The 16,475-nt window shown below is 38.7% G+C and overlaps 1 protein-coding gene across 2 annotated transcripts in view; it reads right to left on the bottom strand.

The window, feature by feature from the left end:
- Positions 1-16,293, bottom strand: part of HDGFL3 (HDGF like 3) — a 94,088-nt gene extending 77,795 nt beyond the window's left edge. The window contains exon 1 of one of the 2 annotated variants that reach the window (XM_034939302.3): positions 15,744-16,293. In XM_034939302.3, coding sequence (XP_034795193.1) covers positions 15,744-15,827 — 84 coding nt within the window. In that variant the 5' untranslated portion in view covers positions 15,828-16,293. The remainder of the gene's footprint in view (positions 1-15,743) is intronic. The other variant, XM_034939303.4, reaches the window with a different exon arrangement.
- Positions 16,294-16,475: the final 182 nt, after the last annotated feature.

Raw genomic sequence — 16,475 nt, 5'->3', positions numbered from 1 at the left:
GTTTAAGACTTTAACTAAAGTATGTCTTGGAATCTAACATGTTATAAACCTTGTCAATTTCCAACTATGTCTGTTATTAAGGTGAGGAAAACTTTCTTTTATTATACTCTGGATATGTTCCTCAAAGTCTGTCATTTATTTGGCTAACTTATTTTCAGTAACATTGATTCTTCTGCTTGTTATCTTTGGATGTATATCCTAGACTGATACCAGACAAAAGGCAAAAATCACCGAATCAAAGCACAAGCATGATAATCCATCAAATGTCTCAAAAACTTAACCTATGGTAGCATTAATAACATTGTAAGGATTTTGAACCATCTGTTAAATGCATCCTATTGTAACTTATCTCTCCTTTTTTTTTTTTTTTTTTTTTTTTTTTGAGACAGAGTTTCGCTCTTGTCACCCAGGCTGGAATGCAATAGTGCAATCCCAGCTCACTGCAACCCCTGTCTCCCAGGTTCAAGCAATTCTCCTGCCTCAGCCTCCCAAGTAGCTGGGGTTAGAGATGCCTGCCACCATGCCTGGCTAATTTTTTGTATTTTTGTAGAGGTGGGGTTTCACCATGTTGGCCAGGCTGGTCTCGAACTCCTGACCTCAGGTGATCCACCTGCCTCGGCCTCCCAAAGTGCTGGGATTACAGGCATGAGCCACTGTGCCTGAACTGTAACTCACCTCTTTCTAAGGATACAGATATGAAGACAGTTTTGACTTTCTGCCAAAAGTTCCAATCTAAAAATAAAAAACAAAACAAAACAAATTTTGATAGACATGCACTCCTGACAGGGTTGCTAAACAAACATTTAATTATGGAAAGCAAACAGTAGGAAGAAAATACCAATATATGCCACAGTTAAGAGAGCAGACATGGTGAGTACTTTGATTAGGAAGCTAACATTAATTTTTGATGAGTCAATGTAGTTCCCAATAAAATAAGAAAAAAGGCACGATGAATGAGCTAATTGTAATATTTCCATAAGTACAGGTTAAGACTTGGTTGTGGGAACATAAATGTCCAGAAAAGACAGCATTTTTTGGATAATTTTTTCAGAAATAATCTCCTTGAGTTTATGTCTCAAGGATGAAATTCATCACAGGAAAATTTGAAAAATTCTAGGCATAAAACAAAATCTTAAGTTTTGGGTTTTTTGAGTCTTAAGATATGCCTGTTTTAAAAACAAATAAAAGTGGTAGCACAACCAATCCATCTTGACCACCCTATATGTACAACATCTGATTCAATCATTTAAATAATCAAACACAGACATTTTCTGAACACTATCTTACTTTCTTTGTTCTCAATTCTAACCAATTGCCTCATTTAAGGACAGGCCTGGGCAAACTTCTGAGGTTTGTCTTTAGTCTTAGCTCTTTATCTTCCAGTAACTTCCTCTCCTGTTCTATTCCATGTAACGCAATGTCACCACAGGACCTTACTTCATTGCTCCTGCCTTTACCACATATGGACTTCCATAAAAACTCACTGTCATGGGACATCTCTTCCAGAGTCCCGTTCTCTGCTTATTTGAATAAATTACAATAAGCACAAAACTCAAGAGTAAAAAAAGGCAATCCGTGCAATGGGAGAAAATTATTTGCAAATCATAGATCTCCTAAGAAGCTAACAACCAGAACATATGATTAAGTCCTACAACTCAACAACAACCACCATTTTTTGCTGATTAAAAAATGGATGAAGGACAATAGACATTATTCCAAAGAAGACATACAAATGGCCAATAAGCACACGAAAAGATGCCCAACATTACTGCTCATTAAGGAAGTGCAAGTCAAAACCATAAGATACCACCTCACACTCATTAGGATTCCTACTTTGAAAAAAACAGAAAATAAGCATTGGCGAGGAAGTAAAGAAATTGGAACCCTTGTGCATTGTTGGTGAGAATGTAAAATGGTGCAGTCCCTATGGAAAACAGTACGGTGTTTCCTCAAAATATTACAAATACAATTACCATACTGAAGTAGAAGGCAGGGCTTAGACCCTGGACCAGATTGAAGACTAGCAGAAACAGGAAAAATACGAAAGCAACTCTCCGTAGGACACACCTACCAGTGCCATGTCAATTTACCATTGCCAGCACAACATCTGGAAGTTATTGCCCCTTTCCATGGCAAAGACAAAATGACCCAGAAGTTACAATCCTTTTTCTAGGAATTTCTGCATAATCTGTCCCTTAATTTCCATGTAATTAAAAGTGGATATAAACATGACTGCAGAACTGCCCCTGAACTGCTACTCTGGGTACACTGCCTACAGGGTAGCCTATAGCGTAGCTGCACTCTGCATGGGCCAGTACCTGTGCTGCTGCTGCTATACACTGCCACGTTAATAAGAGTTGCTGACTCACACCACCACCACCCCACCCATGAATTCTTTCCTGGGCAAAGCCAAGAACCCTCCCAAGCTAAGCCCCAATTTGGGGGCTCACCTGTCCTGCATCAATATGAACAAGGAATTCAACTTCTGGCTACCTACTCCAAAGAACAGAATGTAGGGTCTTTAAGAGATAGTTGTACATTCATGTTCATAACAGCATCATTCACAATAACCAAAAGGTGAAAAAAGCTCAGGTATCCATCAATGGATGAATAAACAAAATGTTTTACATATACACAATGGGGTGTTATTCAGTCTCAAAAAGGAAGAAAATTTGGACATACATGAGCCTCAAGGATATTATGCTAAGTGAAATAAGCCAGTCACAAAAAAACACATACCATATAATTCCATTTATATGAGGTACCCAGAGTAGCCCATTCATAGAGACACAAAGTGGAGAGGTGATTGCCAGGGACTAGGAGGCAGGGAATGTAGAGTTATTTTTTAATGGGTATAGTTTGTTTTGCAAGATGAAAAGAGTTCTGGAGATAGAGAGTGGTGATGGTTACAAAACAATGTACTTAATATTACATAAACTATACACTTAAAATGATTATTAAGATGGTATAAATTACATTCTATGTATTTTTACAATTAAATTTTTTTTTTAATTACAATGAGCACATAAAAAGCTTATTCCAAGTCTGGTTTTCACCTTTTCTTTACCTAAAATAAATTCAGGGTTTCTGCCTAATTGTCAAAGTGGTTAGTGTGAATTCCTTATCTCCTTTCACTTCCTCCTGGCATCCTATGGAGATGGGTGCAGACAGCAATGAATTTTAGTGCAGCTCCCTTCCACTTACTTGCTCTGTAACTGAGCAAGTCAGTTGGTAAAAGAGATTAATGCATTTTAGCTTTCTCATCCCTTCGAAAACAACAACACTGAAAATCATCTTAAATCTTATGTCTCAGAAGGTACTATCATTTAAATGTTCATTAAAGACTTTGAAATTGCCTGCAGGGAAGGAAAAAGCAATAGAACAAAATGTAAAGGAGGGCTCACTCAGGATGCAGTGTTATCTCTTTCTAATGGTAAGACTATATAGTTGTATTACAAATAATGTAGACAGTTCTAAAAACTACATTTCAATATCGTATGACAAAAAAAGCTGAAACCCAGTCTTTTTGTAATAAATTGCCAATTAAAAATGTCTCCATGTATTCTCTTTTCCACGCTCTTTCTTAGTCAGTTTTGGTTCATTCTTGTTCATTTAGTCTAATTGCAAAGATAGAAAAATCCTGTCATCATGTTTCAGACAAATATTGGGCAAAAAACTTGAGGATTGTATTTGTGACTAATTGTATAACAGGTTATTTTAGTTTCTATTATGTGGAAAGTGTAAAACATTCCAACAAAGGGTTTTTAATGTAGATTTTTTTTTGCACCCATGCTGTTGATTGCTAAATGTAATAGTCTGATCATGATACTGAATAAATGTGTCTTTTTAAAAAAATAAAAGAAAAATATTGTCATCGAGATCTACATATATTGCACTTGTATTCCTCTATGTACATGTTTCTGTTCCTTAATCTATCTCAAGCTCTTTAATGGTAAAATCATGTCTTATTAATTTTTATAATGCTAAGTCTATCACAGTTACTAACCCAGAAGAGATACTCAATAAATACCTAATGAGATTATAATGGTAGAACATTAATGTTACCCAATTCACATAGTTCTACCTTCACATGGAAATAACTGAAAATTTAAAAAGTAAAAGTTTCAATGACAGAAATTAAGAATGTTATATGCTTAAATGCTTAAACCCAGGTTCTTACAAAATTTGGCAAAGAGTGAAAAAAGGGAAAAAAATCTCCTAGGAATGGTTTAAAAAATTAAGTTACATATACTTATATCTTAAAACAAAACAGAAAAGTTTTGAGTAAAATTCTGGATAAAGATGTATTAGTGAAATAAAAGCAAAAATGAAAACAGGTTACAAAACTAATATCCAATGAAGTACTATAACTTATGTGCTAGAAAGTATGAATAGCAGATCACTATATTTTGACTCCATCCTGAAGTTACAAGTTATACACATTTATGTGCCAAATAAAGCCCTGACATTAAATAAACAGTCAAAAAAAGGGACAGATATGTAGAAATATAATAGATATGTTAGATTTATATACCTCTTCATTTTGGAGAGAGTAGTTGACAAAAAATAAACATTAAGAATTTTAAAAAATATATTAGTAAATATCAATATATTTATATTTGTCCATTATATTTATTGACTTATTTATTAAGTCAATATACTTATTGACTCCTAAAGAAGCTTTCTTTTCAGGAATACAAAAACCATTTTTTAAAAGTTGATCACATATGAAAAGAACACTAAATGAATTAAAATAGTTAAAAAGGATACATAATCTGACTACAAGATAACCATATTAAAAAACAATAAAGCATTACATACAAACTCTTTAGCCAGTTATAATTCCTAAAATTCTCTCCTAAATATCTCTTGGGCCAACTCAGAAATGAAAATCACAAAACTTATTTTGAAAATGACTATAAAACACCAATTATTCAAATCTACATCATGAAGCCAAATATGACCTGAGGAAAACTAGCTTTAAAAGTTTTCATTTTCAAAAAGATTTCAAAGAAATTAAATAAGACTTTATTTCATTAAGTTTGAAATAGAAGAAAGGAAAAATATACTTGGGGAAAGGTAGTGAAGATGAGATCAGAAATTAATGATTTAGAGAAAAAAATAGAATTGATTAACAAAAAAGGGGGAAACAAAAATCCAAGAAGATTAGAGAAGGTTAGAGAGAGATGATTTTCATTTATAAGCAAAAGATAGGAAGGTGCAGTTAAAGCCTGTTGGCATCTATTTTCTCTATGAAGTATGAAGGTAAAACAATTTGCTGAAAATGAGGGGGAAAGGCTGGAAGAGAATAGTAAATGTATCTACTAACATCTGAGGAAGATGTACAAGGAACTGACCTAGGGCATGCCCACTCTTGTTAAACTGCACTACTTTTGTCATTTGCTTTTACAATATAAAAATAAGGGACACATTTGTTCTGGGTTACCTGATCCTTTGTAGTTAAATAAATCTTTATCCCAGGAGTGTACTCAAAACGAAGAATGGAGACCATGATATTTCATAACTCTACCTAAGGCTTTGTCCTTCCCCTGACATCACACATAGCATAAGATAGGGTCAGTGCTGAGCTGGAGAACAGCCAGAGTTCTTGAACACCTGGCATATCATAAAATTTAATCTAATCTTATTTCTTTTACTTCAAAATATTTCCATTTATAATAGTATAGTGGGTCTGTTTCTAATAACATTTTACATATTTTATGTGAGTCAGTGAGCCAGATGTAAGACATAAAACTGTGCTTACAGTAACTTTTCAGAAATGTTTCTTTTAAAAAATTGAAGAATGCCTTCCTATCATCAATACCAGGTTCTCTCTACTCAGACTGCTATATCTCACAGTAGCAAGGCAATCTCTTTTTGATGGGACAAAATAATTAAAAAGGAAATACAAAACCATTAGAAACATGTTAATCGCAAAAACTTTACGTCCACTTTAAAGGGTACCACAAACCTGCCCTATCTTCGAGTTTCTGAACTTCACAAAAGCTCATCATCTTCAGTCATAGATAGCTTGATACCTCCACAGTCTAGTCCCACAAACCAGGAAAACTCCACAGCCTCGATATCATCAGCCACGGAACACTAGTTTGTCAAACACTGTATATAACTCGGTAGTCAGCAAACGTGTGGAACTTACTACCTTTAAGAAGTCAATTATAGGCCGGGCACGGTGGCTCACGCCTGTAATCCCAGCACTTTGGGAGGCCAAGGCGGGTGGATCACCTGAGGTCAGGAGTTCGAGACCAGCCTGCCCAACATGGCAAAACCCCATCTCTACTAAACATCTAAAAAATTAGCCGGGTGTGGTTGTGTGCGCCCGTAATCCCAGCTAATTGGGAGGCTGAGGCAGGAGAACCTGGGGGCGACGGGGAGGGGGTGATGAGGAGGGTGGTAGAGCTTGCAGTGAGCCAAGAACACACTACTGCACTCCAGCCTGGGGTGACAGAGAGAGACTCCGTCTCAAAAAAAAAAGAAGCCAATTAATTATATATATAGTTGTTGATACATTTGCAGTTGAAAGATTAAAAGGAAGATGAGAATTAAAATCTATATAACTAACCTTTTGGGATCAGGGGACATATTGGCCTGGATAGTTCAATGACCTAATACACTATTGCTTTAATTTATGTTCGTGTGACCTTCATGTAAGACTGTGGCTACAGCAGAATAAAAAGCTCAGGACTGTTAACAAATCATCCTCTCAAAAATCCAACTTCTGTTCTATATAAACGCATACAACTCACAGAGATTACTTTCCCTTTGGCCTACTGACCAGACCAGTGTTTTTCAAACTGTAGGTAATGAAACTCATTTAGCAGGTTGCAACCTGACTTTACATAAAATGAAATATAAAAATATCAGAATGTATCACATATAGTAAGTACAACTTGAAAATTTTTTTGTTATAGGTGCATCTTAGTCCATTTTGGGTTGCTGTAACACAATAAATGAGGCTGGGTAATTTATAAAGAAAACAGGCTTTATTTAGCTCATGGTTCTGCAGGCTGGAAAGTATAAGCATGGTACCAGCATCTGCTCAGCTTCTGGTAAGGGCCACGTGCTAACTCAAAACATGGCAAAGAAGGTCAAAGGGAAAGTGGACACGTGAAAAGCAACCAAACAGGAGGAAGAAACTTGCTTTATAACTCACTCTTGCAAGAACTAATCTATTCTCAGAGAACTAATCTAGTCTCCAGAGAGGGAGAACTCACTACCACAGGACCAGCAACAGTACCCAAACACCTCTCGCTAGAACCCACCTCCCAACACCACCACACTGGGGATAAAATTTCAACATGAGTTTTGGAGGGGACAAACGGATCATATAAAAATCTCAGCAGAGTGTGTGTGTGCATGCATGTGCACGTACTGGGATGGGAATTAATATTTATTTCTCACTGTAGGTTACAGTCAAAAAACCTGAAAGCCGTTAGACTGCAATCAATCAGCAACAACAACTCATTTCCAAAGTCTAAATATTTTTTTCAAAATTATTGACTTCATCATCATGTAGTAGTCCAGGGAAGGAGATAAGAAAAGTTATAACTTGTTTTAAATTAGTTGGTTTCATTTGGAACATCAAATAGTGGTCTAGAGGGAATTTTCAATCCATTCAACATATGGTAACTCTAAAAGGATTAACTGAGAATTTATACTACTACTCCCTCTGAACAAGCATTTCCTCCAATATCAAACATGTTATTAATAATAAAGTACTACTTCAGTGTCAAAGGAAAAGGAAATAGAGATCTGAAGTTAAGTTTATTTTCTGACCTGTCTACATCATAAAAAATCCTTAATCTTCTGTGAAACTCATTTTTATATGTGCTAACCACTACTGAAACTATCACTTAAAACCACTCTCATCTCATATTTTGCAATAGAAACTGAGAAGTTATTACTATGTGATCAGAAATTTTCCAGTCCCCATACAGGCAACCTGGCAGCTACCACTGACTCCCCTACACTGACACCTCTACTTCTGGGTAGCTGTATAGACTCTATATTCAGACTTAGAGAATCTATTCAGAATATGAGTTTCAATGATCAAATGAGAAGAATAGTTTATTCTTAGACCCTTTTTGTATGTTAATGTGGTCCAGTTTATCTTGTCCCCAAATCCTGAAGCTCTGTGGAACTTCTAGAAATGGCCTATCACAAGCCAGGTGCAGGGGCTCACACCTGTAATCCCAGCACTTTGGGAGGCCGAGGCGGGTGGATCACGAGGTCAGGAGTTCAAGATCAGCCTGGCCTAGATAGTAAAACCCAGTCTCTACTAAAAATACAAAAAAAAAATTAGCCGGGCGCGGTGGTGGGCACCTGTAATCTCAGCTACTCAGGAGACTGAGGCAGAGAACTGCTTAAACTCAGGAGGCAGAGGATGCAGTGAGCCGAGATTGTCCCACTGCACTCCAGCCTGGGCGACAAAGCGAAACTCCATCTCAAAAAAAAAAAAAAAAAAAAAGGCCAGGTGTGGTGGCTTACACCTGTAATCCCAGCACTTTGAGAGGCCGAGGCAGGCAGATCACGAGGTCAGGAGATTGAGACCATCCTGGCTAACACAGTGAAACCCCATCTCTACTAAAAAAATACAAAAAAATTAGCCCGGCATGGTGGTGGGCACCTGTAGTCCTAGCTACTCGGGAGGCTGAGGCAGGAACCCGGGAGGCGGAGCTTGCAGTGAGCAGAGATCCCGCCACTGCACTCCAGCCTTGATGACAGAGCAAGACTCCATCTCAAAAAAAAAAGAAAAAAAAGAAATGGCCTATCACACTCAGAAATCAGGATGGGTAACAATGGGAAGTCCCCAAATTCCCAGAGTCTAGAGCCAACTCACTATTATAAAGCCACAAAGCAGCTGCTGAAAAACATACCTTCCAAACCACAGAAGCATTTACTGAGACTTTACTACGTTCCCTGCATTGTATAAATAAGAAGCTTTGTGTTCTTGGGAGATAATTATTTAGTAACTTAATTGGAACTTAATTAGCAAATAGTTCTTTCATATACATTTTAACATTTGATCCTTAGGAAAAAGAAGGGAAAGAGTAAGAATTATCATCCATCCTATTTTACAAAGAGGTTCACAATAAAAAAGATGCCCAGCCTAACAAACCAAGATAGTAGTGGAATGAAGTACTTGTCTTTTAACCCCTGGTCTGATTCTTTCTCTTCATTGCAGGACTTCCTCAGAAATCTGGAGGATGTCATTCTGAAGGCTTGTGCTCACCAATCATTAGATTACTTTATTCTTTTTTTTTTTTTTCCACTTCTGTGTGGCTCTCTGTGACCATACAGATGGTTATTTACCAGACTAATTGTGGTAAATTCTTATCTAGGTAAAAAGAAGACAGAAAAAAATAATTTACAATCTCTATCCTCTATTTCAATGAGGGTATTTTTATGCAGGAGAAATTAATATTTGTAACATGAAGGTCAACCTATTCCCCCTTTTACATAGTTGCCAATAGTTTAAATACACCATATGAGCAAATTATTTTACGTATTAGGACCACTGTTGACCTTTAAAGATCCTTCATAGTCAGTACTTCTACTCTACCTAGAGTGAATGACTAGTTTTTTTTTTTTTTAAAGTTCTAATGAGTTGCAAACAGACATGTTTATAAAATAAAAATAAATTATGAGAAAAATAAAGACATACAAAATGTAAGCCTCAATTATTAGATTCACAAAGCTACTCCATCAAACGGCTCTAAAAATTTCTAAACTCTTATTTCAATTTCTGTACCTATTTTGTCACTGACAAGTAACATTCACAGGACATGCTTTCAGTAGCACTGCAAGTGATTAGAACACCTTTTTGTAGTGGATGAATAACTACATCAAGTGGGTTGGATTCTGATCTAACATCTGAGACTTTTGAAACAGAAAACTTTCTCCAATAAATAAATATATTCGGGCTAGTCTCCTACTATATTTATTATACTTACAAGCCTATAATACTTTTCTAATGCGAACAGGCTTTTCAATGAAGTTGTACATAATTTTAAACCATCAGTCATTTCCCAAAAGAATCAAATACAATCTCTAATAGTAGAAAACTGACTTCCGAGAATTAATATTATTTTCCAAATCATGGAGGAACAGTAGTCATTAGAGAATTCCAAAGGGGATGTGCCAGGAATAGAGACTCATCTGGTTGAAACAGGAGCATCGGAAAATGAACATATTGGTATCAAAAGTTTAAAGTTCCTATTAGCTCCCAGATTAAGTGGGAGAAAATGAGACAATTTGCCAAATCCTTGGCAAAGTGAAAGTAGTCCCTGGGAAAAAGACTGAGTGAGCTTGTGCCAGGACTGAACAACTGATGTACTTCTTAGGCCAAAGTAATGAAGATTATAAACACCTTACTTTATGTTGAGATTAAAAAGAACTTAAGTCCCAAATGATTCTCTGAAAATAATGTGGCCTGGTCTCCAGAAATAAATTTATCACCTTCTTAGTAGATCATTGTCAAATGCAAAAAACCTGAAAGTGCTATGGATCAGAAAAGGAAGATTCCCAACAAATATTTATATTAATAAAGGGTATGGAAACACTTCATAATCATGTTTTAGAATTGCTGCAAATTTAATCTATTGCTAGAGATATGAAAAAACTATACCCCTGTGCCTTACATACAGTAGGTGCTCAACAAAAGTTCAGTAAGAGCTCAGCTCTTGAAGCTGTATAAATAGGAAGGTCAAATGCTTTATTCTTATGCTTTACAAAGTGAGAGGTTAAAGAAAGCTAGATCAAAAATATGATAAGCAGTGATTTAATATTAAAGGAAGAGAAAGACACTGATGCAGGTAAACAAACCAGACAGGCTGAAACCAGAACTCAAAGAAAGTCTAAAGAGAATGCTCTAAAGTAGAAAATGAAGTTTCTATAATAAGTCATAAGGGAATAGGAAGATGCAGCTTGGTAGGAGTGAGGACTCGAAGGAAAAAAAAAACTCACTGAAAGCTAAAAATAGTGAAATTTAATCCATGTAGAAGTATTAGTTCTCCTTTCTCCCTAACTCATATAAAATGTGTTTTTTTAATTGAGGTATAACTTTCATACAGTATAGTGCACAAATCTTAAATGTACAGCTTGATACATTTTTACATATGTACACATCCATGTAACACCATCCAGATCAAGACAGGGAACATTTCCAGTGCCTTCTCCTATTCAATAACTCCTTTCTACCCACTACAAACCAGTGACCACTGTATCAGTAATTTATTCCTTTTTATTGTCAAATAGTACTCCACTATGTGAATATACTACAAATTTGTTTACTCATTCTCCTGTTGATGGACATTTGGGTTGTTTCCTGTTCTATCATGAAGAAAGTTGTTATGTATGAGCATTCTTGTACAGTATTTTGGTGAATATAAACACTCATTTCTCTTGGGTATATGCCTAGAAGAGACTGCTAGGTCACAAGGTAAGCATATGTAGATTAAGTCAGTTTTCTTAAGTAACTATCAATACACTCTACTAGCAATATTTGATAATTCTCATATAAAGTTTTTAAATGTAAAAAAGTGCTTTAGTTAAAGCACAAGAATTTTGAGGCTTTTTGTTTACATTGTTTTCTGACCTTTTAGAGTAGGGGGTAACATAAGCAGAGTGCTCACATCTCAGCGGAAGGTTTGGGTGGGGTATGGGAAGAAAACAGAATTTCGATTTCAGTTTCTTACTCTTTTAGCTAAAAAGTAAATTTTACTAATATTTTATATGCAAGTTGACACTATTAATAGTATTCTTATTCAGATGGTTATGTTTATTCACGTTGGGTATACTGTGATTTACTGCCATTTGGTGTGTGCCCGGTTGAGCAGGATTATGGACTATCTACTTCTAACTGAACTAGCTCTCACCAAATGAACAGGTGGCTAAAAAAAGAAAGATTCCTACACAAAAAGAATATTAGTAATGTAGATGCAAGCAAACAACAAGGTAAATGTCTAAGCTGACACTTCTATTTTAGAAAATCTCTTCGGAAGTTAAGAACAATGACCATCCATCTAGTCAAATCTCACAAGAAGCAGGCAGAAAATATTCCAAAAATTAAGACTTTAAAAAATATGAACTTAACCTATAAGTAATAATAAGTATTATTACTGTTAACGATATTGTGCAATGAAAATTTTAAAACATATTGTTTTCATCATGTCATCCCTTTTAGTTTTTGTGTTTATTTTATGCTGTATATAGTAGTAACAGAAAGCACATGTATATATAAAGAAAATTTAGATATATTAGTGATGTATGCTCAAATTATTTTACCAACAGGGTACACAAACAAAAGCAATCAGAGACTCGTTTTAGCCTCAGTACTTTTTAACATTAAGCTAGCTAATCCATAACATAGATGAACTTCTAATTTTTAAAGCCACACAAAATTAGGCATACTAGATGAGAAACAGCCAGCTGCTATTTAATGTTAGAATAATACATCTGAACAATGGGGGAGAAGGAAGGAGGAGGACAGGAATCTACCAGAAAGAGGCATGAGAGTACTTTCGGAGGCACTGTTCTATACCTTGGTAGGTATTATGCCAATGTATTTATGTATTTATATTACATATATGTATCACATATACTTATATATATCAGACATATATCATATAGAGAGCTATATTTATATTATACCAATGTATACATTTGTCAAACTCACCGAATGGTACAGTTAAGGTAAGTACATTCCATTCCATGTAAATTTTACCTCAAAAGAGAAAAGGATCCATTCAAAGTATTAACCACTAGGTTAATGGCATGCATGTGTCTAGGAGTAAATTATGGCGATGTGTGCAACTTACCTTGAAATGCATTAAAACAAGAGGAACTATTATGTAGATAGAGGGATGGATATACGAACAGATGCATGAAAGAGCAAGTAGAATGAAATTTAATTGTAGAATCTAGGTGTAGATAAATGGGTCTTCACAGTTCAATTTTTTAAACTTATCTATATATTCGAAATTTTTCAGGATAAAATATTGGAAAAATAAATCTGAGTTGAAAGTTGACAATAATTTAAAATAGTGTAGTGATACAAAGGAAAGTTAGAAATTCAAAAAGGAAAAAGGTAGGAACATACAAGTACCATCACTTGGTGCTTCTAGATACTCTGTATTTGTGAGGTGAGAATTATCTTTATTTTACAGACGAGTAAACAGAAACTTAGAAAGATTACAGAACATGCACAAGGTCACAGTGTGAAGCCCAGCCAAGAGCTGAATCCAACCTGTAGGAATTCTGAATCCTCTTGACTTACATTCCTCACAAAGGGCTGCCTAGGACCAAACATCTTCCCTAGAGCAAGGAAGTTGCTTCTCCATTCCTGCATGAACCAGCTCTAATACAAAGTGCCTTCCTACAACATGTACTCTGAAATCTGTTTCTTCCTGGTTTCCCTCCTAAGTTTGAGTCCTTGGCGCCCCACAGTATCTAATCCCCACATGAATGGCCTTCGTATCAAGTGATAATATTTGAAATTTCAATAAGCAAGACTTTTTTTTCCCAGTTAGCATTTTATAACATTATCATCTACACAGCTATACCTAGGTGTAAAATGGGAATAATGCCTCATAGAATTGGGATGAAAAAAAATGAAAACATATGTGAAGTATACGCACTGTAAAAAAGGGGACTCAAATCTTTTTCTAACCTTTACCTTTGGAAATTGCAGCATGCCACTAACGAGAAAATAAAACTTCTTTTTTTGAGTCTTAGGTTGTTTCTTGAGGAGCTCGTTAAATGTGAATAGATACAGATTTTTCTTTCTTGTACCTATTTTATCTAAAAACTTAATTTTGTTTCCTCATTTTATTTTCCATTTTGCCTTATTTGGAATTATCACTTCCAGGAATTTTATGTACAATTAGATATACAACTAGGACCACTTCCGTAGGATTTTTCTGTTTCACAAATTACTACAGGTGGCAAACCTGTACAGGCAACATATTAATGAAATTTTAAGTCTATTTTCTTTTTGACTATCAGAAGATATTTTTCAAAGGGAAGATTTTAAAAAGCCATTATGTTACTAGGAAATGACCAACTAGTAACGGTAACCTTTAATTGGCTTTGACTGTGTTTATACACATATGGCCCTAAAGCTATACATTTCTTACTTGGCAAACAGATTCGGGGATTTTCTGAAGTCACAAATATATTCAGGGACTCCTAAAGTCACAAATCTTGCCTCTCTAAGCAATACTGTATTACAGCATAAAAAATAACCAGTTATTCTACCTTAAAAACTTTGCCTTATCTTAAGGACAATCTACAGTTCAGATGCGAAGCTATTTTCAGTCTACTGGAACCTGAATAAGACTGTTTTTTCCTCTTGATATCTGAGGTTGTTAGTGTTGGAAAGGATCCTAGAGATGATTTTATAGTTGCAGAAATGGATATGCAGACAGTTGAAATGATTAGTCCATAACAGAGCCTGAACCAGACACCAGGTCCCCCAATTCCTGGCCTAGTGTTCTTTCCATTTGACAATCATGCCAAACCAAATATTTAAAAAGTGATTATGTCCATCCATTACTTCAACTTCACTAAATTTCAGTCTGGCCACTCGTGATGTCACTTCCTTTTGTGAATGGGTGTATTTTTTTTTTCTTGATCTTGCTATCTTCACTTGACTATAATACAACATCTTAGAGCTCACACTATATTTATGCCAATTTTCTCCATGCCTGTTTCCGTTCCTAAAGGATACCAATATAATCTCTAGAATGCCTTGACCCTCCTTTTCACAAGATTTCTTATTTCAAGCAATCAACTGCCAACCATACAAAAATAAAAATAAAAAGGATTTCTTCTAAAACACAAAGCACACATGGCAGTGTTGTGTGTCTTCCTCAAAGAGCTTCATAAAAATTGTGAATGCTACGTATTACATGCAGACGCTTTCTAGAAAAAGAGCCCAAAGACAACCTTGTTATGTAGGAAGAGAGAGCTATTGTGGACTGTAGCAGGAGGCCAAGAATAAGGTTTGAGATTCTACCTAAAACAAATATGGAGGTGGAAAGGCACAAGAAGCTTGCTGGACCCACCAGTCAGAGGTAGGCTGCAAGCTCTCGGCTATCAGAGGTCGGTTTAAAAGAACGATGGGCACCAGAGAGGCACGTACCCCGGGACAATGATAGGGCAGGCGGGGCACCGGGAATCGCGCTCAGGGAAAACTCAACAAGTCTAGAAGGCAAAGAGATGGATGAATGACTGCCAAGAGGCTCCCGCTGGCCTCTGGATGACCACTACCACTTTCCAGGATTTACTGCCCGCCGGCACTCGCCGGCTCGCGGACAGCCGTTCACCCCGCTGCCGTGCCTGCCCCGACGTTCGCCCGGGACCCAGGGTATCCACCAATGACCCTGCCCGGAGCCGAAGCCTCCGTCGCAGGCCCGCTGCCCGGCGGCGTCGCTTCCCGGTCGGCACCGGCTTTCCAGGAGGAAGGCAGCGTCGGGCCTGCGGGGGCCGGACCCGCCTTCGAAAGTGGGCGGAAGGATGGCCGCCCTGGCGGAGTGCGGGCGAGGCCGGGAGCCCTTGCCTCAGCCCCGGCCCCGTCTTCTTCGTGCCGCGCCGCCCTCAGCCCTCACCACAGCCGGCCGCGAGCTGCGGGCTCGGGGCTGAGGCGATGGGGAAAGGGGGCGGGCGCGCCATCATGAAGGGGAAAATGGTGGGCGGGCGGGCCCGCGCGCGGCCGCGGTACTCACCCGGGCCGGCCAGTGCGGGTAGCCCTTCATCTTGGCGAAGACCAGGTCGCCCGCTTTGTACTCGCGGGGCCGCGGACGCGCCATCCCAGCCGCTCCCCTTCCTGGTAGTCCTTGGTCGCCGCGAAGATGCCGGGAGGCCGCCCCCCCGCGGGCCGACGGATTGCGCCGCGCTCCCCGCGGGCCTCAAGCCGGGCGGACGAGCGGCCGCTCCGACGAGGGGAAGCGGCGAGGCGGCGGCTGAGGCAAGGGGTGGGCGGGGGGCGCAGCAGGCCCGGCAAATCACGGCCCGGCAGCGGGGGAGGGGAGCCCCCGGCCGTTCGGCGCTCGCCCGCGTCCGGCCGCGCCAAGGTCCCCGCCGCCGCCGCCGCCGCCGCCGCCGCGCGCGCTGCTCACCAGCGCCGCGTCGCCTGCCTCATGCCGCCGCTGCCGGTCTCCCTCCCGGGCTCCCGGGCGCGGCGCGAGCGCCGGGCCTCGCGTCTGCTCCGAATTCCTTCTCGGGCAGCGACCGCAAACACGATCTTATTATTGTTCTCGCGCGCGCTCAGCATCCCCCCCGCCCCGCTTACCGCTTCCCGCTCCCCTCCCCTTCCCTCCCGCGCCGGCCGGTTAATTCCTAGGTACACGGCCGGCTTTCGCGGAGAAACCGAGCGCGCCAGCCCGGCTTCTCGGCTGGCGGGCGGGCGGTGGGCGCGTCCTCCCCCAGCACCGAAGCCCGCGCCGGGCGGGCGGGAG

Source organism: Pan paniscus, chromosome 16 (genome assembly GCF_029289425.2).
Source record: "Pan paniscus chromosome 16, NHGRI_mPanPan1-v2.0_pri, whole genome shotgun sequence".
NCBI classification, from domain to species: Eukaryota; Metazoa; Chordata; class Mammalia; order Primates; family Hominidae; genus Pan; species Pan paniscus.
The sequence above is the reverse complement of the archived record's forward strand: the minus strand, read 5'-3'. Positions and strand labels throughout refer to the sequence as shown.